The 27,275-nt window shown below is 38.5% G+C and overlaps 1 protein-coding gene across 1 annotated transcript; it reads right to left on the reverse strand.

Annotated features, from left to right (window-relative positions):
* Nucleotides 1-12,208: 12,208 nt before the first annotated feature.
* Nucleotides 12,209-26,810, reverse strand: Cetn3 (centrin 3). Its single transcript, XM_075976402.1, has 5 exons — nucleotides 26,685-26,810; nucleotides 25,367-25,502; nucleotides 21,691-21,805; nucleotides 17,357-17,548; nucleotides 12,209-12,597 (listed from the first exon to the last, which is right to left on the reverse strand). Exons 1-5 carry the CDS (start codon nucleotides 26,699-26,701, stop codon nucleotides 12,554-12,556), a joined length of 504 nt encoding a protein of 167 aa, XP_075832517.1. The 5' UTR covers nucleotides 26,702-26,810; the 3' UTR covers nucleotides 12,209-12,553.
* Between the last annotated feature and the right edge of the window lie 465 nt (nucleotides 26,811-27,275).

A 27,275-nucleotide genomic window follows, 5' to 3' on the forward strand; every position in this document is an offset into this window, starting at 1 on the left:
TGACATTTATTATCTATGTAAACAAAGACACTAAGAAGTCTCCATTCTCCTTGGTCAAGGTTTGGAAGAATCTTCACATACCTACTTCTTTTGTTTTTTTTTTTCATTTATTTTCCATACCAACTGGTTTCCCTTCCCTCCTCTCTTCCTGTTCCCTCCCTCCCTCACCATCTATCCCTCCATCCACTGCCCCACGTTCAGAATGAGGCAGGCCTCCCATGGGAGTCAACACAGAATCACACACATCACATACCTACTCCAAAAGCAATGTTTTTACTGAAAGGATAAACTGATTTAGAGATTTTAAAGACCAATAACTATGTCAGACTCATATAATAACCAGTTAGGTACTTTTTATTAATTATTATTAAGCCTACTTGAAAAATATTTTTTAGTAATGATTAGTGAATAAAAATGTGTGCTTTTATAATTATTTTTAAGATTTATTTATTTGTTATGTATAGTGTTCTGCCTATGTCTTCACCCCTAAAGAGGGTACCAGATCTCATTATAGATGGTTGTGAGCCATCATGTGGGTGCTGGGAATTGAACTCAGGACCTCTAAAAAGCAGAAGGTGCTCTTAACCTCTGAGCCATTTCTCTAGCCCTGCTTTTATAATTATAATTATTAAGAATCAGAATTTTAGCCTTAATTTTTGCATTGGAGTAAATGATAATAAGCTACTTGCAAAATACAGCAGCATAGAGCTGGGTGCACATCTGTCCAGCCAGCCCTCAGGAGGCAGAGGCAGGAGGATGGCTGAAAGTGCAAGACCAGTCTGATCTACATGGTGAGCTCCAGGCCAGTCAGGACTGCACAGTGAGACCCTGGATAAAGGCAAATAAACAACAATAGGAAATAGAGGGATGGTTTTTCTTTGAAAGAGAGAAAAACATGAAATTAGGTGGATAGGAAGTTGGGAGGATTTGGGAAGGAAGGGTGGGCCGAAGGCAAAGAATATGATTATAGACTATACTATGTAAAAAAAAATAATAGAAAAATTTAAATTGCAACATATTTAATTACTGCTATGATAATTAATACACAAATTAATTGTGAAACCCTAAGGTTTCATTGTTTTTCCCTAGAGACAATGTCTTACTTTCTATAGGCTAGTCTAACCTAGAACTTGCTCATAACCCAATCTAACCTGTAACATGTGATCCAAAAGTCTCTGGATCTAAGTGTTGGGATTACAGGCACGTGTCACCATAAATGGTCTGGGATTTCAATCTTAAAATTACTAAAATATCCAGGTTTATATGTGTAAGATGTGTCTTCACAAAATGAAGCTTGAGAAGCGACACTCTTGACCATCCCTCCCCTGGCAGATATGCTGTTCTCTCGGTTTACATTAGCTAGGACATATGCTGCAGTCCACTTAATCCAGGGAGTAGAGAGCAGATGACTTGTCCATACACTATGATATAGCTCACATTGAAGCACCTAATCTTTTTCTTAACACAAGGTCTTACTATGCAACCCTGACTGACCAGGAACTAACTCTCTATGTAGACCAGGCTGACCTTGAACTCAGAAACATTCTCCCAGTCTTGCCTCAAAGTCCTGGGATTAAAGGAGAGACAGCCGAACCACGCTCATGGGAGCTCAAACTCTACACCTACAAACTCTACAGCTGTGGAGCTTGCATGGGACTGAAGTAGGCTCTCTGCATATGGAAGACAGTGGAGTAGCTTGGTCTGTGAGGGGCCCCTGGCAGTGGGACCAGGATCTATCCCTGGTACGTGAACTGACTTTTGGGAGTCCATTCCCTATGGTGGGATGCCTTGCTCAACCTTGATGTGGGGGGAGAGGGGCTATGTCCTGCTTCAATTTAATGTGCCAGGCTTTGTTGACTCCTCATGGGAGGCTTTACCCTTTTGGAAGAGTGGATGGGGAGTGGGTTGGAGGGTGGGAGGAAGATGGGAGGAAGGGTGGGAGGGAGAACTGTGGTTGGTATATAAAATCAATTTAAAAATTAAAAATAAATAAATAATAAAGGCATGATCCATGATACCTAGCCTCAGATTTGTTGATAAGAAATAGGAAAGATTTCTTCCTTCCCAGTTGTAGCTCAGATGTGACTCAAACATACAATACCATCTACCCCACATCTCAGTTAATTCAAGTCAGAGACACCAAACAATCCCTAAGGTGTTGAGGCACAAAGGCGTTCTTTCGAAGTCAGGAGGTGAGGGTGTGAGGGAAGAGGCAGTCTTGCTTTTCACCAGATCCCTCCATATCCCACCAGTTTTCATGTTTAAGTCAAAAGGGCATGTGTGCTCAGGAATTTCAGAAGGGGACTGGAAGTTTCAAGAAAACTAAAAGTATCCCAGACTTTTCTAGTGAGAGGAGCTTATCTATAGAAAAGTCAAGGTACATGCCAGGGGCTGGAGGTGAAGGGGTGGAGATGAAGTTCAGCTACAGATCATCTGCCTCATAAGTGCAAAACTTGGGATAAATCTCCATCACTTACACAAAAAATGTTTAGCACGTGATACTTTCAACTGATGCCCATTTAAGGAGGTCATGATTTAGAAGCATTACAAATAATTGTGCAGAGGCTGGAATGATGGCTTGGGTTTGGTTCCCAGCATCCACATGACAGCTCACAACAATCCATAACTCCAGCTCCAGGGGAACTGACACACACTGCCCTGACTTCTGTGAGCCCCAGGAATATATGTGGTGTACATATACACATACATCCACACATTCAGGCCACATACCATACACATAAAAATCTTCTTATTGAAAAAAATGATGCGATGAAAGTATGCATATCAATTTTGTGCAAATATTTAAGAATTTATAATAGCAATTTAGTTTTTAGAAAACTTAGTAACTACCTCAAAATTTACTAACATTTTAGCATTTCTTTATATTCTTTGATTTTTTTTAAATTTATTTTAAGCTATGGGTATAAGTGTGGAGTGTATGCATCTATGAGCATGTGCCTGCAGAGGCTAGAATGGCATTAGATCCCCTGGGATTGAAGCTGCCTGAACTGGTGATGGCAACCACACCCAGGTCTTCTGCAAGAGCAGTACACAATTTTAACCACCAGGCCACCTCTCTAATCTCCATCTTCCACATTCTTTAACACAAGTTGCTCACTTGTAAAAATATACTAGGTCAGAAACTTCTGTCTGTGCATCAAAATCGTGGCTGCACCCAGTATGACTTTGCTGGGAATGTATTGAATGAATGAATGGGTCCATAGCCCAAGCACTTCTCAAAACAAAAGTGTTTTCAAATGCAATTATGTCTGTAGGAACCTAAATCTATTGCATATTGCCATGTCTATGTGGTTCAATACTTATCTGACTTATTTTTTTGGCAATACTAAAAAACTAGATAAGCTTAATAGAAGCCCGTTCCTGGGAAGCAATGTATGGAGAGACACAGACTGGCTTTTCATTCCGATTCCCCAGAAGCTTTATTCTGGGACATTTGGATTCAATGATTTGATGATCTTGAAGCAAGGAGAAGAAATCCCCTCAACAGTCAACACGATTCTGTTTTCTCAAATCCTGGCTTGGACACATGCGAGCGACACATACACGTGTGCACATATGCACGAGGACCTCGCCAGCCACAGTGACGTGTCACGTTTTGTCTCAGATTCTCATCCAAAACTCACACTATTTCCCATTTCTATGAATCCCACAATGGCCTTTCACAAAGCCTTTGGTTTTTCTAGCTCCCTTTTCTCTGACAGCCCAAACGCAGTATACATGTAGCAGTTTGATATAAAGCTTCTACGTCCCAGTTCCTAAATAAAGGCCTTTCACAGAGCTTTTAATAATATGGTCCACGCTCCTGGAACTCTAGGCAAAGCTAAAAATCATCTCCCTTTGCCTTTCAACAAATTTCAGTTCTCGCCTCTGACCGGGTGCATGTAAACTCCACTAATGTTAGTGGAGGCGAAGCTGCTGCATGTGGAGTGGGGTGTCTCTGAATCACACTCTAATCTTCAGCTACATAACTCTGGAGTCTGTTCAAATGATACCAGTGCCTCAGAAACATACTGTCTGTCTGGTTTTTCAATCTGTATATTAAAATTTATTCATGTATTTTAGTAGCTATTACAACATTTTGGCCAACATTTCTTAATATTGTTATACATGTATTCAGTTTTAACTGAGTACTACACGGGACCATAAATATCCTTGATTTATAGTGATGAAATTAGAAAATAAATCTGATCACTGAGCAGATTATATTTGTTTTAAATGGTAGAAATTTTCTGTTGTTTCAACCTGGTTAAATATATATATAGTAAGGAAAAAACATAATGTGAACAAAATAAAAACAGTGGCTCAGTAGAATGTTTCTGTGTGAATCATGGTTATATAATAAATTTTACATAATGAAAATGCATTGTAATGCATGCATCATAAACACTCAGCTAAATGAGTTCATACTAAAAAAAATCACTAAACATTAAACTTGTCAGGAGAAAATTGACTAGCTCAATAATCTTATTTTACTTTTACATACTCCTGATGCTGAGAGCATGTACATATAGTTTTCTTGAAGGTTCCACACCCCTCCATCTTCAAATTTTATTTTCTCCACTTGTCTAGTTATCCCCTCCCCCAATGGGTTAAAAAATCAGTAAAATGCATAAAATATGGATGATTCAAATAGTTTGAAGGAAAGAAATAGTAAATTCGGTATGTTAGTGACCTCTGACTCTAGAACCCCATTCCAGTAGGACGTACTCATTGGCTAAATGTAACTCAACTTGCTTGTGTTTAAAACTCTATGTATTCAATCACGTCTAAGTTCAAAGCCTTTGCTTTTCATTGCCCTCCCGCATCTTCCTTTCCTGAGAGAATGGAGTAGAGGATTTTTTGTTTGCAATAGTGCAAGTAAAAGGCCCCATGTGGTCATTGGGGTTCCGCATGTTCTGGGGAATCTGCGGGTCTCCACAGTCTGTGTTCTACAGGAATTGCAGTTACTCCAGACTCCAGGGATCTATAGGATCCCTCAGATCCTATCTCTTCCATGATCAAGCCAGATGTGTTTGGCTCAGTCCAGTTCCCATACTGATTGCTGAGCAGTCCCTTCTAGGAATTCAGTGTTCCTCTCACCCTGTCTGATCCTCAACACTCTCCTCAGGCTTAAAGCCAGAGAATGAGAAACTCATTTCTGACTCTGCTTTTCTTCCTCTCTTCCTCCCAGTGAGTGGATTGTTCGCTTTCCCTGCTACCTGACCAGAACCGTCTCTACAACAGAAATCTTCCCTTTCCCATTTCCTGTAGTTTTCTCCTGGCATCCTCTCAGATTCCTTTTCTCTGGCTAAGCCAGATTCCACAAGGAAGCATCTTCTGCCTGGATTGGCTCACCACCACTCTAGTTGTCAAGCAGGTCTGGACGCTCGGTACACAAATACACAATGAAATACATGGTTTTCAATTCAATTTCAAGTAACTGCCCTTCTTCCCTGCCACCGCACACGTGTGCATGCTTGGGGGGAGGGGGGGCATGCATGTGTGCTTCTCAATTCAGAGTTTCTGCATTTTTAAAATTTTATCTGCTCTGGAAATTAAACCTCTGATATCCTATCAGGTTGAAGAAGGAAGCTGTGTCTATGCCACTGGGTATTTATTTAAATATTTCATAGCTGATTTTCGTCAGTTATCCTATTTTTAGTTCTATCTCCAAACCCATTTCCACACATACCTGGAAATGCCAATTCCTGAACCTCTTGCTTATTTTGCAGTGTGAGGGCATCTCAGATTTTCCCACTGTCAGCAAAGAATTTTGCTTCCTAGGCCTGCTGAGGTCAGTATCATTCATTCAACTGCTTTCTAGCTTCCAAATTTTGCTTCTTTTCCATTCCTTTAGTCCTGTGGGTGTATGCTTTTTTTGAAAAATCTAATATTATTTTAGGAAGCAAACATACAATCTTCTACTTTAGAATTAGCAAAACAATGATTTGTGTATTCTCCCCCTCAGCTCTCATATTCCCATTTTTAAATAAGTAGAATGCTCTCACTGGTCTAAAGAAAATAATTGTCTCTCAGTTGCCTCTGTTATCCCTAATCTCAGACAGGGCCACTATTTATTAACTCTTTCTCCTTGAAGAGTTTCTTGGAGAAATTACATACATATCCTTGTGTGGAGGGTAGCTTACTGTAGGACCCTTGTACACTTTACAGTTTTCATCTCACACTGTCTGACACTCGTTACACCTCACCATAAAACTCATGCTTATTCTTTGTAAGTTTTATGTGGTGTATTGTTTAGGCAATTTTCTATGACAGGGTACTTGATTTATCTCTAATCTTTGCTCTAATATACCTTTAGTAAACAATCTTGAACAAAACTAATTTGACATATAGACAAAGGCTGCTTCAATAAACATGTCCTGTCAAGTGGTATGTTGCCAATCACTCTACATGAGGGTTACACTAATTCTTAACCACAACAGTAAAACTGTATCTGGGTTTGGTTTTTGTTTATTTAACTCATTCCTAGCATCGAACAGAGTTACCTCACAAAAATAAATAGGAAAAACGGGTTTCCAAAACATTTTCACATTCCCTTATGAAATGTCTTATGTCTTAAGATATATTTCAGCCGGGCAATGGTGGTGCATGCCTTTAATCCCAGTACTCAGGAGACAGAGGCAGGCAGATCTCTGTGAGTTCCTGGTTTGCAAGAGGACAACTAGGGTTATTATACAGAGAAACCCTGTCTCAAAAATCAAACGAACTAAAAAGATATATTTCATTTTGTTGAGCTTCAGTTGCATTGTGTGCTTATAGTTGATCATTAAGGTGTATGTTATGAATGCTGTGTATGAGTGTAAGCATTAGTTTAAATGTATCATCCCAACACTGCTGAGCCAAATATAGAACTACAGTACATAAAAATATCCCCTCTCCATGTAAACTACATATTTATACTTAGTAAGGACAATGAAAATAATCAGAAAGCAATGCCCAGGGCAAGGCATTTCCCACACACAGCACATACACACACTCACACTCTCATTACACGCTCACTAGTCTAGCTGGTTCAGGAAGCATGTTTGAATCAACAGTTAGCCTGTTTCTGGGTTATGTTATTAATCAACTGTATACTTTAGAAGAATGTTGGCCTTAAAATCACTAGGCAGAAAATGTCACATTAGCCAAAGACTGTGATCATTCTCTGCCCTATTTCCTCATCTGAAAAGGAGGGAAAGGACACTTCACTATGCTCACAAACTGTTCACTACTGAGACCACAACATAAAGTGTTTCTAATCAATAGACTCAGGATGGAGCTGGTCAGATGAGTCAGGTAAGAACACACACAATATAAAAATTAGAGGCTTCTCACGAACAATATTTCAACCATAAAAATAGAGAATATTTAAAAAAGAAGTATAAACTAACAGAGTACTTGATATTGAGAAATATACAAAATCTAAAATCACAAAATAAAATGTCCTCATAACTAAAAGTATGGGGGATGTGGATTTACTCATTTTGTGGTTATAGATCTTTCCCATTTTGTCAGTATAAATAGTATGAAATGTTTCAGAAAAACCATTTTTACATGTCAGACAAACAGAATAAAATATAGTGAATTAGGAAAAGTTAGAAACTATTTTTAAAATATTTTTCTTGTTTTCTACATGTAATTATGTAATATTTTAAATACAAATTATTCTCAAAGACTTACTATACCTTGATCTCATAATTATCCTACTTAAAAAGATTGGCACTAACAAATAAAAGCTTCAGATTATTTGTGTATCTAATTACATATTCTGTAGGGTAAAAGAACATGAAATACCATTATGTGAAATATAAAAGTTTTTTTTTCAAACAGGTGTATACATTTTTTAAAAAATAACATCTGTAGTGTTGGGTATAACTCAGTGTGTGAGCACTTCCCTAGCATACACAAGGCTCTTATTTCAATCCCCAACAACATAAAACACAAACAAAATAAAAACTATAATAGCATATAACTGTCTCACAAAATGCCAAGTTCTCCCTCAGATTTTTTTTTTAGTTGCAGCAATAGGTCCCCCTGGTGGAGACTGAGAATATATGTGTCCCATTTTTCTGTGGTTCCAAATAACAGTTCCAGTGTGAGCACTGATAAGGTGTTCTTCTTGGAACAACTGTGTAGTCAAAGTTGTAAGAGAAACGATGCCTGATGAAGACAGAGGGCAGGATAAAGGTTGGTGTATCATCTCTACATGTAAATTTGTACTTAATACTCAGAATTGCAGAAATCAAACTACCTTTACCCTAAGAATTCCCCCAAACATGAACCTGCAATGAAGAGTTAATACAATCTACAATGCGCATGTCTTTTAAAGCTAGATTTACGGATATCTAGCCAAGACTTGTTGTACTTGGTCTATATTCTTGTCCACATAAGACAAATGATTCTGAAGCGAGACAGAAGTGTCATTGTTCACTGAAAACTCCCACGATAATCACCAAGAGATTGTGTGCATTGTTAGGTTACACTGGGCAATATTCTATCCTAAATATCAGAGCTACGTGTGCCAACTCCTATGGATGAGGGAAACAGAAGTTCTGGAAGTGAAATCAGAAACACATGTTCCCATTCATTTCATCAGTTATGGGACGCCCACCCAGAAGTTCAACCGCTTCAAAGCATTGTGAAACTCAGGCTTCACTCTGTACCCTTTTGCAAATCAACATGTGTTGCCAGCTCAGAGCAACAACAGAAATTCTCAGAAGAATAAACTGCTTCTTGTATCCTAAAAGGTCCTGGAGAACCCCAACAGCCCTTATCTGTGGAAATAAATGCAAATCCCTTGAACTCAGAGCAGTCAATACTTGGCAGTCCTCTCTGGGCCATGGTCCTATTGTTGCTCACTATCTGTAGGTGCCTTCTACTACATCAGCCCGAATCTGGCTTCCCTTAGTCAGAGAGTCAGCCCTGGGGAGTTAATCATAAAGTTAATCTGGAGCTTAACCCACCAGAATCCCTGAGTCATATTGAAAGAGAGTAGGTCAAATAATATAAAATCTTAGCATATTTGGAGAGGATGGGACTGAACTACAGCCAACTCTGTAGCTCAGGTTGGCCTGAAATTTCACTACGAGGCACAATCAATCTCAAACTCATAGCAATCCTGCATTGGCCTGAGTACTGGTATCACCAGCAAGAACCACCATGTCTGGCTCATGCTTCTGTGGTGTATGAAGTATGTCACTGAGCCATGAGTATGTGACTGGCACTCTACAAACATACTGTAGGTCACGTTCTACTCAAAGCTCTATTACCTCGAGGCTCTCATCTTTTCCCTAAATTTGGAGCACTGGAACAAGCTGATGGGAACACTTTGCAGCGGCAGAAGGCGGAGGAGAGGAACCCTCTGAAGGCCAACAGTTTGATTCTGGAGACCTGAAATCTGGCGGTCTCTACTGTCTAACTGTGGTTGTCTGAAGATTCCTTTAACCGATCTCAAATAACGAAAGTTGTCTGTATTTGTTTTTCTCACTCTAGTTGGCATTTTATTTTTAATAATCCTAATACATCTGTGAAATTTGCCACTAGCCTATTTTTGAAAAAAATGAAAGTATACATTATAAAATGGAAAGTAAGTTAAGAATTTTTGTCTTTTATTTTTAATCTCAATTAGCCGTTTAAATGTGGAGACCTTACTAGATGGTAGGAAGCAAAGGGATCTTGACAACTGAAAAATAAACAAAACCTCTGGACCTTACTAACTACCCAAGTAGCTAAATATACAGATCATCATTTTTACGCTTATTTCAACCAGCTGTTAGCAGTGTATGAGTCATAGAAACCCTCAGATTATAATTCCTCCAAATGAATGGAGGGCTTGTATAAATACTCAAATTAATCGAAACTTAAAATTCTTACCTCCAGTGCATCAGGGACCTCAGACATCCAAGTTCAGACGCAAACCAATTGAGCCCACAGGCCAGTAATGACTTGGCAGTCCTTTCTCTGCCATCAGAGTCCCACCAGGCTTCCTATTCCCCTGTGACTTTCACCAGTCCCCACTCTACCAACCCCACCGACATCTCAGTGGTAGAGGGCCTGCCTAGTGTGCACCAGGTGCTGGGTCTGATCCCTAGGATTAAATAATAATAATAATAATTTACCTCTAAACAATACCCTAGCTATTCTAGGTCTGTGTACTTAAAAGGTTCTGAGAGGCCCTGAAGATCCCAGACTTTCTAAGATAATTACAGAAATATAAATAATCACAGAATTGTATACAATTGGGCTCATGGGTCAATAATTTAAACTACATAGTAAGTCTAATTTTAACAGCTTATATTTTCATTTTTCTTTTAAATTCACAAATTATTTTTGAGAATACAATTTTAATTTTCTCCAAATGAGATCTAATTATTTTTCTAGTTAAAAAAAAATCCCCCTCCTTTTTATTAACCTTTTGCACAGTCGTGAAGTCAATTAAATTTGAAATCTTAAAATACAAATCTTAAGTCTTCCCCCCAACTAATCTTAAAGAAGTTACTTTGTTTTTATATTGTTGAAAATTATTCCACTATCCCTTGGGATTTAGGTTCCGAACAATTATCACCCAGCAAGATTGTTACAGAAGAAATCTCCCATAAAGTGTAGTCTGGGCCAGTTACTCAGATTTAATTGAACACTTAATCTTCATAGAAAAGGAATAGGCAATGGAAATGTAGATCGTGCTTAAACTATGGTTGTATCTACCTCTTGGCAAAGACTGTAAATGCATGAACTTTGAGAATAATCAAAATGCACATTTTATAATGAAAGATTACTTCTCAGTAGGCCAGCCCCAAACCTTTACCCTGCTGTTAAATTTGCAGAGGCTTTCCACAGTAGAAAACGTGCTTTGGAAATATTTTTATCACTCAGCATTTAGTTGATGTACACTGTGTGGTTTTTATTCTAAAGTGCCATCTATCAGAAGTAGGCTTTCATCAGTATCACGAGAACCTTTCCTTGCTGTCAGGTGTGTACAGACCTTTTGGAAGACCCTGGGGACAGGCAGTCATGGTAATGCCATACAGAGAAAATGGCCGCTTTTTTTAGAGAACACAGTGGTGTGTTGGACAAATGTTACAAGCATATTAAAACCAGAAATGTCGACCTCCAGGGATTCTATTAAGTATCCCTGATTCCTATTATTATGGAATAAGGAAAATATATTCTAAAATATTGTTTTATAAAATGAAGGTAACCTGCTGATCTTCAATTCTGTAAAATGTCATCCTCCTAAAATTCACTGCACAGTGAGAACTGTTTACGTAGTCTCACTATAAAATTTATAATTTCTTAAGTTCTAATAAAAAGGTAACTTAGATTTTACAATTACATAATAACTAATTACACTTTATACTTTGAGTGTTTCTCACTGGGGCAACTTTCACACATACCTCAGATAAAATAAAGCCCAGGCTTTACTTATTTGAACTATGCTAGCAGGCTGAAAGTATCTCAACTATCACAAATTGTATTGACTTTCTTCTTTGTTAAATTTAAAGAAAGCCACTGAAACTAAAAACTCAACGTTCTTCTTAGGAAAGCTCATATAATCAGAACTGGATTGCTGGAGATGTGCTGGGGTACCATTTCCCATAATCCTTTGTTTGCCCCTACCTTCAAGAAGGCAGAATGCCCCATTAATACCTGGAGAGTCTCTCTCCACGATTTCTCGATACATCATGGAAAAACAAAACCCGCAGTGTTTTCTAGGGCTAGTGTTTTCTCTTTTCCTTATTGATTTACCACAATAAAATCCAAAATTTACATTTCTCACTTTGCCAAGAAGTTAAATGGTTACAACTCTATTCAAGATCAACTTGTCATTACAAAATCAGATTTCTAAAATATCGTAGAAAGAAAAGATGGGCCTAGATACACAATCCATAGTCCTCCGAACTGAAGGACAGCACACTTAGGAAGAAATCCGACATATATATATATATATATATATATATATATATATATATATATATATATATATATATATATATATATATATATATATAATCCTGTACTGAAGTGAGAAATGTCAAGCTTGATGAAACCTCAGGGCATGGACAAATGTTCTATTCTATTATCATGTGTATTTTCTGATTTATTTTCAAATACAAGTGAAAGTGTAAAGACTAAAGATTTAAAAATATATTCTAAGTGTTAACAGATACCAGAAATCTAAAATAGAAAGTTTACCAAACTTAACATACTAATAAAATAAGGATTTTATTAATAAATGTCTAAAAAACATGTGCATCAAAATAAAAATAGCTAATGCTAAATTTAGAAGCCTCCAAATAATATACACCACATTGATATTTTTAAGCTTTATATAGAGCTGCATTATAAATTTGAAGTTAAAACTGTCGATGCTAACAACATTGATCATACAGAGAAACTCAACCGCAGTGAAATAAATACAAAGGGTGCTTAGCTTTGGTCCTTGTGGAGAAAGGACTAAATTGGATTTTTTTTTTTTTAAAACAGGACTTTAGTCACATAAAGGGAATACAGATGACAACTGCAACATTTTGGTGTTGATTCTTGCAATCCTTTATATGTCACCGGTCATAATAGCAATGAATTCCTCTTGATTTACTGTGGCAAAAAAGACAATATAATGGTCAGAGACACAGAAACTTTCTTTCCCCAAGGAACCATTACTTCATAATGTATTAAACTTTCCAACATACAAAAATCTTACAAGTCCAAACATAACTTCTAAATAAGTGAGCATCTTATCACATTAAGTAGGGACAACAGATGATATATGTTACCATAAAAGTCAGTCACGTAGATATCATTTGTGCAGAAACAGTTTAAAAAGTGAGAGTTCTAATGTAAGTAGTTTAACAATCACCTTTATAATTTTTACTAATACATTTATGAAAGCTTCCTTCATAAGTCAGTCTGCCTATACCACACATGTGAACTAAAAGAATTCTAAAGAAAGAAAATATTTTCAAACTAGAAAAAAATGGCAAATTGTTGATTTTAAAGCTTATTTTGAAGAAAGAAATGACTGAAACCAAGTCATGTAACCTTAAAAGCGTTAACAGAAATAACTTGATAAAATACAGATTATTATATAGCAACTATAAAACAAGAATACAGGAAATAGTCACTTATGATGATTATTTGGTACTTTACTAAAATTATAAATAAAATTTAGTAAGAAACTTAAATGTTTAAAGTATATTTATGACAGCAACCTGTACAAAACAGTTCTGTATGTCATCTCCTTTGTCTAAAAAGTAAACTTGAAGAGGATGTTTTTAGACTGTTTCTCTTTAAATCCTAGACAGTGATATACTCAATCAAACATTTTCAGGTATCTAATAAATGCAACACCACACACAGTACTGTGTAATACACCAAAACCTATACAGGGTTCCTACCCTACAATATCCTGAATAGAACAGAAGAAGTGAATAGATGCCACTATAAAATCCTTGCTAATTCAAAGACACAATGGTATCATAAATTTGAAAGATTTTATTCTTAGTCATTGTTCAAATAGTAATGTTCTTCATATGTGGATAAAGAAAGTGACCTAGAAAATGTTGAGTTAAAGCATATATATCAGAAATTAGTACATTAATTCCAGAGATAGTTCAATAATTATGTTAGGTCTGAAACAGAGAACAAATGCTTGAAACATAAAATAACTTATTATAAAATATGGATCAGACCGTACTGGAAAATACCATTGTGGAAGAAATCATTAATGAGAAAATTTTAGATATAAGCAAATCACAAATCAGACAGTACATTAAAAATATAGCATTTAGAAGGAAATAGGAAAAAGCCAAGGTAGGGAAATCCCATTACAAGCACAGGAAGGGAGCAAATACCTACAAAAATAAACTACGAATTAAAAGATGAATGAGATGTTCGGAAGAAGCAGACATCCATGAACTCCTGTTCAGTCCTAAACACTTACAAGGCATTCTGGGATCTGAGAAACTGGAGTAGTGACTTCTGTGGCTAAAGAACATATCTGAAGGGCTTGTGAGAAGACCCGTTCTCCCCCAACTAAGAATTCAAATAGGCAAGAACCCTAAACCAGGGGTCTTATCTAAAACTCTTAATTGAAGCCATCTACACACACCGAGGCTGCCAGACCAACACAAGTGTTATCTTCTCGAGAAAACTTAATAAAAGTAGCCCCAAAATGATCTGATTATAAATCATATTAACAGAATTATGATTAAAATACCCAATTTCTAAGAATTGCTTTACTCGATTTTCACTTTTCTTAAAATATAAAATTTCAATAATCAAATTTCAAATTAAGCTTCAAATAGAAGTTCCAAAATCACAAATAGTTGTTTTTATATTATTTACATATACTTTAAAGTATAAAAGCATTTTGAAAATATTTAAATCTATTTTATGACTTAATGTCTAAAAACATAGGTGCAAAAAAGTAAAAAACAGAAAGTAACTAAGGGAACCAATCTTAGATACCTGACTACCAGAGAGGCTTCAGATGGTAAGTCATGTCTTGTAGCACAATCTTTCTGGTAATCAAATGTGACATTAGCTCAAAAATAAAAAAACCTGACTGGTCAAGAAGACAGCTCTGCCTGATGATTCAGAACCAGGGAAAAAGCTGAATGGAATGGAATGAAAGTCTCAGCACTCCTACAGAAATGGGAGACTCCTCACAGGTCAGCTAGCTGGAGCACGCAGCCCAGGAACAGAGACAAGACAGTTTGAGAAATGACTCCCAAACACACATACACAGATAAGTGTGTGTGTGTGTGTGTGTGTGTGTGTGTGTGTGTGTGTGTGTGCGTGTGTGTGAATATGTGGTGGATGTATAGATAAATGTGTGTATAAACATGTATATATACACATATATTCATACACACACACAGGATCTGTGACTAAAGTTATGTGAGTTACATTCCTCCCCACGCTGCTCTTGATCACAGCGAGAGTGACCCTAAGAGAAAAACTGGTAACAGGAGAATGGGTTTTACTGTGAGAGACCCGACTGCACTGTTTTGGCGAGGACTGTGGAACTTTGAAACTCTGGGTTAGAAAAGCCAATGAGTGTTCAAAGCTTAGTGAGCTGTTCTGAGGGAGAGTGGAAGATAAGCAGGTGATGGAGGTCTGGCTTGTGAATGTCCAGAAGGAAGTTTGAGAATCAAAGACTCTACTGAGGTTATTGAATATTCTGAGTTAAACATATGTGGTTCTGGTTAGATGGGGCTCAAGAATGAGCTGTGATTAACAAAATACCAAAACCACTAAGGTGAAACCACTAAAACCGCTTTAGCAAAACCTTCGCTCTTCTGGGACAATGGACGCTGGCCAGCTTGGTAGAGATTAAGAAGCGAGCAGCATCCTGGAGTGAGGTCTTCTACAAAGTGTTTCCTCAGTTAACACACAGAAGCTATGGTTCAGAGGTGCAAAGGTTGTACCTTGTGCTGGCAGGCCAACTTGACCTGATGTAAGATCCCCCAAGTGGCACAGAATTTGAAGGCATGAAAGGACACAAAGAGCAGCTGACAATTGGCACTGTGTGGCAGGGCTGGAGCCCTGAAGACAGAGGCCATTGGTGAAGTGCAGCTCAACTGCAGCAAAAGACCCCAAAAGTCTGAAGACGCAAGTATCAGGACATGAAAACAAAGAGCAGCAGCAGCCTTGAGTGGCGCTGGCTTGAGTTCAGGAGATAATCCGTGGGCTGCAGATGTGACCCAGAGACATAGACCAGGCCTTTGGAGGAACCCAGATGACTCTAAGTGGACGGATCCCAACATTAGATACTGGGTTATTTCCAGAGCTGGGAGTTTGGTTTTCCTTTTCAGAATGTGACTGTTCCTGGTTCTTCCCTTTGGAAAGCAATCCTCCATGCCCTCTGTATCAGCTCCTGCCTCCAGGTTCCTTTCTACTTTGAGTTCCTGCCGTGGCTTCCCTCAATGGACTATGATTCAAGATATGTAGTTCAAATAAACCCTTCCTCCTCAAGTTGCTTTTGGCCATGGTGTTTCATCACAGCCACAGTAACCCTAAGACACCAACCATCATTATCATCATTATTTAAAAAGGAGTCTACTATGGCTTCTTAAATGTTGCATTCATCTTTATTAAAGTACATACTGCATTTTGTTTTATATTATTTATACTTATATTGACAGACTGGGGTACTATTCCTTCTATATTATCAGATATGCCTACATGCCTATGTCTAGTTTGTACTATACATTATTTATCTTTATATCCACATTCACTGTCTTTATTACTTAAACTCCATAAAGTTAAGAAAAATTGTTATTCTTAAAAACTGGATAGCATTAAACATTTATAAGACCAAATGAGTTAGTAAAGGTCACAAAAAGGCAGCAAAGTATTTTTATCTTCAGCAGTTTAAAATGAAAAAATATAAAAGTTGGTTTATAGCCAAGAGGATCCATATTAAATAAAGTATCAAACCAGTTTGCTCCTCTGGACGCTATGAGCCTCACTGGAACCCTCACCAACCACAGGTACCCTTTCAGAGACTTCTGAGAGAAAGATGGCGTTCAAATGGCCTTGGTTGGGAAAATGTGTAACACTTCAACAGACAGGCAATCAGACCTAAGATGAAGAAGCATGAGCAAATGCAAACACAAGCTGTCTTCAGGACACAGTGTTCTATAAAGTTGACGCAGGAAAGAAGAATGCAACAGAACAAATCAGGTACTAAGTGTAGAACTGGCGTAGGGGGATTTGTACTTTACTCTGCAGGTAGTAAAGACTCTCCAGGGTCCGAACAAGGAAATGACAACATTGTAGCCTACAGTTTAGAAAAGAAATATTATCAATACAATGAAGAGTGGCAATTGGAAGGCTTTAAGAGACATGGCATCTCACAGGCAGTCAGGGAAAGAATACTGTAATATTTTAAATAGAAAGCAGGGCCTGAATCAGAGCAGCAGAGGACAATAAAAACATAAATAAGTAAAAGTGGTTGAAAGAAAATCAACTAATTTAGTAATAGCTCAGAAGTGCAAGCTGGTATAGAGAGAAAGCATTAAAATCTAAAATTTTGGTAAGTAGCTAAATTTTGGGGCTATTTTGTCTTCAGAGAAGTACGTATATTTCATATTATAAATTACATAGTTATTTTAAAGATCTGCTTCAGTATAAATAGAAGTTCACAGAGTTTGGCACCCAACTGGACTCCATCTATTCTGGTGGCTGAGGCAAAAGGATCATAAGTCCAAGACCAAACCTGAAATAAGCTCAAGGAAACACGCGGCTCATCTTCAAAAATAAAAGCAAAAGAAAAGGTGGAGGGAGAGAAAATTTGCTTGGAGTCTTGAAAAATCAACAGATTTTAGAAAAGAAGGAGGTCAGAACTTACTTTCCCCATCACCGTCTTTATCAAATTCTTCTATCATAGCCCGAAGTTCTTCATCACTCATATTTTCGCCCAGTTCTCTGGCAACACGTCGCAAATTCCTCAGGCTTATTTTACCTGAATCGTCATCATCAAATAGTTTAAATGCTTTCAGTATCTCTTCATGTGGATCTCTTTCCAATATCCAGTCTGTCACTAGAATTAAAAGAAACTTTTTTTAACAAAGCTGTTCTGCTACAAGGAAAGGCATTTATTATTTTCATTACACCATCAAAAGTAATTTGGTCCTATTGGAATCTATAGATTCATTTGAAAATTTCCAATGCCTGTAGCCAGAAAGTACCGGAATATTTAATGAGCCCAAAGTGAAAAATACAATTTAAGTCTTCTACAAGTTGTTGTCTATTGCTATTTCATCTGTATTTGGCTGAGTAAGCACCTAGTCAAGCTAATGGTATATCAACTACACATAAATCCAAAATTATCTTTTAGCCATTAATTTTATCCAAAAAAAGGTTTCCAAGAAACTAATTGAAGTATATTACTATAAGTATGCAAATCAAAGCTCATAAATATTCATTAAAAGAATTGGCATACCTACAGCCATAACACCAAAATAAAATACCACACTTAACTCTATGGCACACACTCAACTTATTTTGAATTCAGTCCCAACAAGAAAGCAGGACAAGAAAAAAGTGTTATGAAATTTCTTCATCGATTAAGTAACATACATGACAGGTAAACCAGAAAGGCAGACTGCTGAAATCCTAATGCACTTCAAGAACAACAGATGGGAAGCCAAGATGTGCAGTCCCTATCCCACTGACACTCTACTGGTACTTCAGAGATGTGTCTATATACCCACCTGCCAATACTCTACCAGAGAATGCACATTTCTTCAGAGATGTGTCTACATACCCACCTGCCAATACTCTACCAGAGAATGCACATTTCTTCGGACTTGTAACTGCCCTAATTCTCAGTAACTAAAGCATTACCCGACATAAAGTGTTTTACAGTGACATTCCTCCACACCTTCACCTTCTACTTCTGTTCTACAAGTACTATTTCTTTGCAAGAAATCTTTTTCAATGGAAACAAATCAAGCACGGTGGCTCACACCTACAATCCAGTAGGAGGATTTAAAATAATTAACACCTACACAGTGAAGGTATCACCTATTTAACAAAACTCCAAATTCTGTCCATTCAACCACTTTTTTTTGATTTTTATATTGTAGTACTGGACTTTATCGACATAAAGCACACTAAAACCAACTACAAAGATACATGATTTAATTACACTGTTGTTATTAGACCTTATAAAAATCAGGTAAGGAAACAGCTAATTCTGAAGGACTACATTAAATCAAAAACCATGAAAAATACTGTTAGAAAGTTCCTATCCAAACATACAATATTTATTTCAAACTCACAAATATCAGACCTTCAAGTTCTTCGCCAGCCACCTATCGGCTTTGTTGCCCCAGACCTCCACTGACTGAAGGGTAACTACATCATTTACTCATTCTAAAATAATGGTAATGCTTTCGATCCCATTGAGGGTCACTTATACTACAGTTCTAAGGACACCATCTTGTTTCACTCTCCCAACAGAGCCCTCTTTCTTTTCATCCTAGCAATCCTGACCATAAAGCCAACCTTCTGTCTTCGCCAGACTCTTGTTGGCTCATCGCCAATCTTCTCATCAGCTACTTTTGGAAAACATGGTATCCCAGTCCTTAAGTTCTGCTGACTAAAGTAAACTTTAGTACATTACCTAAGACATGAGTATGACCTGAGTCTGCCTTCCCAGCGCTCTGACCTTCTCTAGCAGATGAGACTCCATGAGATCAAACGTCTCAAACATGCTCACCATCTAGTACCATTCCCTTGTTGCTTTCTGTGCCCAGACTGCAGTTCCTCTACTCCTACAATCTTCCTGGAATCTAAGATTCCTGAAGATTTAAATTAAAAATCCCCTTTGAAAAGATTTAACTTCTCTAGTTAAATCCTTGAGAGATATTTCCAGTAAAGGGCCAGATAAAAACATTTTAGGTTTTCGGGGAACTTAAGCCCACAGTCTAAACTACTCACTCAAGCATGGCAGCAGAAAAGCAGCCTAAACAAATGGGTGGTAGAGCAGAGTATGCAGTCAAATTCAGTCCAGGACTACAGTCTGACAACTTTGGTCCTTGCTACCATCTCCCTCTATCACATAGAATCAAAGTCCACACACAAATCCTAAGGTACTAAAAACAATTTCTTGGTAATTTTAACTAATTCCCATTTTTTCCACCAAATGCAAAAATTTCTATGTTGGATAAATAATCAAAATGAAAACAATATAATATTGTATTTTAGATAGAATTTAAAATGTAAGTAGTACAAGCCAGGAACAGATGAAGTATAAAAACATCTCACTTCTAATCTTACCTTAAAGGCAGCAATTCCTGAAACACCTGCTACTCATTACCCAAATGATACTAACTACCCTTGCACTGAATGGACTTTTTTTATTATAATGGGGAAAGCTCAGGAAGTGCCAAGCTCATCTGGAATTCTGTGGGACAGTGTCCTTAGGCTACAACAAATGGTCCACAAAGATAAGATCTAGGTAATATGGAACTCTGTTCTTAAATACTAAAATATAAAAATTACAATTCTTAAAATTATATTTATGCAAAAGATGTTTTTACAAAGCTATGAATAATAATGTTTTAAATAGCCTTCAACAATACAAAACAGATATAAGACATCAAGAATACAGAACAGAATATGTCCCAACAATACAAATATATTTCCAACTTCTGAATTCAGAAACAAAAGACTCATTCCCTGACCCTTTCTTTTTCTTGAAGACAGGGTCTCATTATGTAGCCCTGGCTGGCCTGGGACTCCATATGCAGACCAGGCTAACCACAAACTCAGAGCATGGGCAAACTCAGAGCATGGGCTACCTCTGCCTCCTAAGTGCTGGTTTTATTCTTAATCATAGTAACAGCATTTGATAGCTCTTCCTATATACGGTAGTGTTTAATATTTCCCATGTTAATAAACTACTTAACCCTGATATATTATTACATTATCCTCATTTTATAGAAGAATATGACACACAGACAAGTAAACTAATCAAGTTCACTGACACTTGGTAGTCAGAACCAAGATGGGGAATGCAGGAAGGGAATCGGGCTCCCAAGCAGCCTATGCTCCGCATGTGCCTTAAGCTTTGTCACAGCCGCATCATCCCAACCATGTCCTGACTCCTGGGTCCTGCGATCCACCTTAGCAGACCACCTATATTGTTAGGGGAAAGGTGGTTCTTGCTCTCCGCTCAAGAGGGGAATAAATCTGCTTCTAAAACCGACAATCTGCCTCTCTAAACAGTCAACGCTGCCTCCTAAGTTGAGGATCTTCTGTGTTAGGAAGAATGCTGTTTCCTCTTATATTTGTCATTTTACTTTTGCCTCCTGTGCTTTCAGTATGAGCTTTTTAATGAGAGCGAGATAAATCTATGTTCTCTGTCTTCTCATTACCATTTCTTTTTCTTTCCCCTATTATTTCTCTTTTAAAACTTAAATAATTGCATCAGTTTTAAATTTTTAAATATATACAAATGACTGCATGGCATGCTTAGCTCATGATCTTTAAATTTTATCTTTGGTTTAGAACAGCAGCTTAATAAAACTGAACCTAAATATTTATTCAATCTATTTATAACATTGTAGGTAATAAATTTAAGCTACAATAGCCAATTTCCTGCCTTCCAGAATCCTCTACTGAAGTAAGGGGGGGGGGGTGTTTGTTTTTGTTTTGGTCAGAATCCTCTACTAAAAAAAAAGCCTTATCTGTATATATCATGAGTGACTCATTAAAATCAAATAGCCAAAATTGAAGCCTCACAACACCCTGTCCATGACCTCAGCTTAGCAACAGATGACAGGCTGATATCACTAAGGTTGTTAAGAATGCAGAGCCTCATAAACTGTCCACGTAAGGAGATGTAGTCACCCTCTCCCACCAAGACACCGAGTCCTACTACTTCTGGTCTCCCACTTTGCCAACAGAAACTGTGCAGGGCAGCAATCTTCAGAAAGATTTCCTCAGGATCAGCACACTACTTTTTCTTTTACAGACAAGAAGTCATTTTTGGTCACCCTTTAGTGACATAATATTAATAAACCAGAAAAGTAACACAATAATTCCTTGTTAAAAATCATCAAAAGTTAAAACTAATTCTCACAGTATAAGTCAAAGTATTTTTTCTTTGAAAACCAACAAAAATTTCATAATTTCCCAACAACAACCAGTTATGAAGACTACTTTAGTACACACCAACTTCATTAAAATCTTGGAAGGTGATTTTGCCTGTGGCTTCTCTGTCATAATCTTTAAGAATCTTCAGCACATCAGCTTTTTTCACATCAAAACCCAAGGCTCTCATTGCCACCTTTTGGATTAGAAGGGAAAACAAATTATAAAGCACTCCTTGAAAAACAATCAATCACTGATTTCTAAGAAAGTTTTACATCTTAAAAGATGACAATATAATACAATATAGTACTAAAGCACAATGATTTTGCATTTTTTATAACTAAAATAAAATTATACTATACTAGTTTTTCATTTTGAAATTAAATAGTTTTTATTGACATTTTCATTTTTATATACCCAACTAATTTTTAAAAAGTTTACACAAAATATATAAAATAGTGCACTAAATACAGAGATAACAATTCTTATGTCACTGAAGGATTAAAAGACGTATCTTAAATATTAAAAGGGTAACCAAGAGAATAAAAGCAGCCTGTCTTGGTGGCACATGTCTTTAATCGAGTTCATGGGAGGCAAAGGTAGAGGGATCTCTGTGAGCTGGAGGCTAGTCTGTTCTATAAAGCGAGTTCCAGGACATCCAGAGCTGCTACACAGAGCAACCCTGTCCCAATAAATAAATAAATAAATAAAAGCAGTAAGACACATAAAATTGCATGAACTTCATAACCTTACCACTCAGGAGACTATGAAAGAAAGAGTGTTGTAAGTTAAAACTAGTATGGAATACAAAAAGAAAATTGGTGTGGGAGACTTGTCTGTATTCTGTCAATCATATTTTGAATAAATGCTGATTGGCCAGGCAGGAAGTATAGGCGGGTCAACCAGACAGGAAGTAGAGGTGGGGCGATGAGAACAGGAGAATTCTAGGAAGGAGGAAGCCCATTCCTCCCATTCCTGCCCAGACCACCGAAAGTCAAGATGTAACCTACCCAGCTGAGAAAGGTACTGAGCCATGTGGCTAACATAGATAAGAATAATGGGTTAATATAATTTATAAGAGTTAGCAAGAAGCCTGAGCTAATGGGCCAATCAGATTATAATCTTATGGAGTCTTCTGTGTGATTTTCTTTGGGGCTTGCTGGCTGTGGGGAACCAGACAGGACAGAAACCCCAACAAGAAGGCCCCCTCAGGTTACAGAAAATCCTTTCTCAAAACCCAACAAACAGCATTTCCATTGGAGCGACCATGATTAGCCACCAGATTCATTTCAGAGTAATTTAAACTGAAGCCATTTTGTTGTTAGTACCAGGAAAGAAGAGATGTGTCACTAGATAGTGAAGTCTTAAGAGAGTCAAATCACTCCTTAATGAACAGGGCAGAGTTGGTGGAAAGGATGTGGGACTACAATAGATGCTGAGCCAAAACTAGGAAGGAGGGACAAGACAGGGCTGCTTACCTACTCCTATTTGGATTGTTTTAAAAATGTTGCCATTAAAACTCCTAAATAAACATTTAAGGCTACTTAACAATTTCAAAATGTTCTCTTTCTTACTAAGTTGAATGTAAGAAATGTAAGAACCTCACCAATTTCCCCTTCTATCTATACTAGTAATTTTAAGCCTTAAATTTGACATGGCCCTCAACATTAGGCACTAGACAATTTACATCCTTTGTAGCAAAGAAAAGCACACTAATAAGAGTGTGCTTAATTTTTATTTTTTTTTTAATTTTTAAATTTAATTTAATTTTTTTAAAAATTAAAAGACAGAGCTGGATGGAGGTGACACACACCTTTAATTCCAGCACTTGGGAGGCAGAGGCAAGCAAATCTCTGTGAGTTCAAGGTCAGCCTGGACTACAAAGTAAGTTCCAGGACAGCCAAGGCTATTACAAAAATAAAACCTGCATCAAAAAAAAATAAAAGCTGGAAAGACAACATTTTCTGATGTGAGATGTCTTTATGTATATGTGTTGTTTTTATTGGTTGATGAATAAAGCTGTTTTGGCCAATAGCTTAGCAGAGTAAAACCAGAAGGGAAATCTAAACAGAGATATAGAGAGAGTAGGAAAAGTAAAAGAGACGCCATGTAGCTACTGAAGGAATAGGACACCTGGAACCTTACTGGAAGGACACAGCCTCATGACGATATACAGATTAATAGAAATGGGTTAATTTAAGATGTAAGAGTTAAATTTTCAATCTCATAAATATCTGAGCAAAGGCAATATTCTGCACACACACATAGCCCGAGCATAGATTCAAATGTGAATAACCTTTGTTTTCCATTTAATTAAAAACGCATTATTATCATTTACCATGACCAAGCTGGTGTCACCTCCAGGGATGGAAGGTTGACTCAGCACACACAAGTCAACAGATATAATCCGACACATGAATAGGCTTCAGAATGGAAAGTGTAGAGCCATCTCAACTGATGAAGAAACAGCCTTCAACAAAATCCAGTATCCCTCCAAGATAAAAACTTGTGTTTGTCTTTCTGAGTCAGGGTTACCTCACTCAGGATAGTTTTTTCTAATTCCATCCATTTGCCTGCAAATTTCATGATGTCATTGCCTGAGTGGACCACATTTTCTTTATTCATTCATCAGTTGAGGGGCATCTAGGTTGTTTCCAGATTCTGGCTATTATGAATAATGCTGCTATGAATATTGTTGAGTAAGTGTCCTATGATTGAGCATGCTTTGGGTATATGAGTCTTGGGGTAGATCGATTCCCAATTTTGTGAGAAACCACCATACTGATTTCCAAAGTGGCTGTACAGGCTTGCACTCCCACCAGCAACAGAGGAGTGTTTCCCTAACTCCATATACTCTCCAACACAAGCTGTCATCAGTATTTTTGATCTTAGCCATTCTGACAGGTATGAAATGGTATCGCAGAGTCACTTTGATTTGCATTTACCTGATGATTAAGGATGTTGAACAATTCCTTAAATGTCTTTCAGCCATTTGCGGTTCTTCTGTTGAAAATTCAGTTTAGCTCTCCACCCCACTTTTTAATTGAATTACTTGGTATTTTTTTTGTCTAGTTTCTTGCATTCTTATATATTTTAGAGATTAGAGGCGACATTCTCTTAATCTCAAAATTGTCTATGCTGCGCCAAAGAGATAGCTCAATGGTTAAGGGGGCTTGGCCCTACAACCATGAGAGGCAGAGATGGAATCCCCACCACCCACATAAAGGACAGGCAGGGCTGCAAGTGCATTGAGGAGTGGATACAGGTCCGGTCGCCAGAGTTCACTCTAGTCAACCTAGGCGAAGTGATGAGCTTCCAGTTCAGTGAGGTTCCCTGTCTCCAGGCAGGAAGATGAACAGTGATGAAAGATACACAAAGCACAGGTCTGCCCACCACACACAACACAATGTGGTGTGCATGCCTGCACAGGACACCTACATGGTTTTCAATCTGAGCGCTATCGTCCTCCAAAGGAAACAAAAACGGGAAGAGTATGCTAAGAACTGTTCCTTCTTTTCCCACACCGCACCTGGGTGAATGAAAAGCCATCCTTTCCACCAGGATGTACCTTCACACTTAAATACAAGCTTCTAAAAGCCACATTAGGGTTCTTATTCAGTTTTAGTGCAGCACCTGTAGGTGGGTGCTGAAAACAGCCTCACAGCTCTAAAACAAGCTTTTAAAATAGACTTTAAAGCAACAGCCAGCAAAGAGATTCGTTTAAACAAAAGACATGTGTTATCAAGTACACTGTTACCTTTAATTCGTGATAATCTATCGTGTGGTCTTTGTCGGTATCAAAGAGCTCAAAGGCATCTTTAATTTCTTGCTTCTGTTCTTCAGAGAGCTCTCTTCGCTTTTTCCTCTTTGTTTTGTCTACTACAAGATCACTTCTATGACACAGAAAAATGTGTTTAGTTCACTTCATCTCACCTCACTTAGGACAAAAAATGGTTTTCTAAATTTCAACAAAATAGAGTAGAATAGTCTGGAGAATAAAGAAACTGTCCCTAAATCAGCGTCCTGAAGTGTACATGTATAAACCAGCATCCAAAACACTATAGTTATTATTCATGTCACCTACCAAGACCATGAAAACAGAACAGCCCATAGGAAAGTAAACTTCATAAATGACAGCTGTGCTGCATTTGGTTTACCTTGGACAGCTTCTAATTCAATTCTCACAATTACTTGGTAAGGCACTTTAGTGATGTAAGTTCAAAATGCTTTTAGATTATACGTTTCTAACAGTGCTTTGTGTTTTTATTCCATTAATATTAACCAGCCAAAATATAAAAGCACATGAACATACAAATACTAGACGGGCATACGAAAAGCAGCTAATGTTCGTGCCTTAATCTATGTGATGTTTAAAACAGTTGTAACTCTCACTTAACAGATAAAACGATAGGTTAAACGTCTTCATTTAAAAACTCTGCAGAAGCATAAAAGATAATCTAAAAGGGGTATTTCGAGCCGAAAGCGTCTGCCTTAAAGGCTGCCAATGCAAAAGCAAGCCAAATGTTTAAATGAGGGCACTACACGTGTATCCGCACGTTTTTAAAAGATGGAAGCTTTATAGCCAGAAACCTAGCAGAGTGTATGTGCGCAGCTAACATCTAAGGGACCGCAGGGATGAAGGCGGCGGCCCTGGGTACCCGCCACACCCCGCCCGGGCCACCAGCGTCGCCCTGCACCGCAGCGACCAGCCCGCGAGTGTAGATGGACAGGGTGAGGAGCCAATGGGGAAGATAGTGTCCGGACGTGACCGGAGGGAGCGAGGACACCAGACCCACCCGGGTGGGCGAGCGCAGCGCTCGGACCGGGAGGAACCGGGCCAGGCCTCGACTGCCCCAGGAAGGCGGCAGCCAGGCCCGGGCCCCGCTCACGAAGGACGGAAACCTCGCGAGACTTCGCTCCCGGCGCGGCGGTGCAAAGGGCCGCCCGGAGAGGGCGGCGGCGGCCGGGAGGCGGGGACCGCGGGGTGCTCGGCGCTCCGGTGCCGCTCGGCCCGGCCTCCCTTCCACGCCCCATGGCCGTGCGCGGAGTGCAGGCACGGCCTCCTCGGTACCGACCTCAGAGCTAAACTCATTTTCTCTTCCGACCGAGATGTTCCGCCCAGGACCTTTTCCAGGAGACCCGCTCAACAGCCGCCAACCTCCACGGCCGCGCGGACCACCCACCAAACAGAAGCTTCTGGCCGCGATTGGCTGGAAATTGCCAATAGTCGGCCCATTAGGGCGGAAGCCTCTCTGTCCTCTGTTTTCATTGGTCATTTCAAGTGTCAATCAAGGACCCTTTCGGCCCGCCACCTCTCTGGCCTCTTGGATTGGCCGGATCCTGTTGGAGCCCCTTGCCCACGTCAGTCGCCACGCTGGGTCACGTGGTCAAGGCCAGGCTCCACGCCTGACACGGTGTGCTAGAGCCGAGCACGCGGATAGTCTCGAGGGACAGCACAAGAGCCTGCTCCAAAACAGGCAGCAATGGTTGGGGATCCAGGTCGGCGGTGGCCCGTGCATCTCAGAAAGTTAAGCCGTAAACCCGAAGACTTTGTTCTCCGTTCTTATTTCAGAAACTACCAAGCTGCTTAGCGTTTTCCCCCTTACAACTTTTGCAAGTGATTCTAAGAACTCACTGTGTAGACCAGGCTAGCCTCAAACTCACGG

Source organism: Microtus pennsylvanicus, chromosome 6, assembly GCF_037038515.1.
Source record: "Microtus pennsylvanicus isolate mMicPen1 chromosome 6, mMicPen1.hap1, whole genome shotgun sequence".
Lineage (NCBI taxonomy): Eukaryota > Metazoa > Chordata > Mammalia > Rodentia > Cricetidae > Microtus > Microtus pennsylvanicus.

Excerpts from the sequence above, each read along its gene's own strand:
- Cetn3 (XM_075976402.1), bottom strand. Across the intron at positions 17,549-21,690 it reads CCAAGATTTTAATGAAGTTG|TGACAGACTGGATATTGGAA; the intron begins GTGTGTACTAAA and ends TTTTAATTCTAG. Across the intron at positions 12,598-17,356 it reads TAAAGACGGTGATGGGGAAA|TAAATCAAGAGGAATTCATT; the intron begins GTAAGTTCTGAC and ends TTTTTGCCACAG.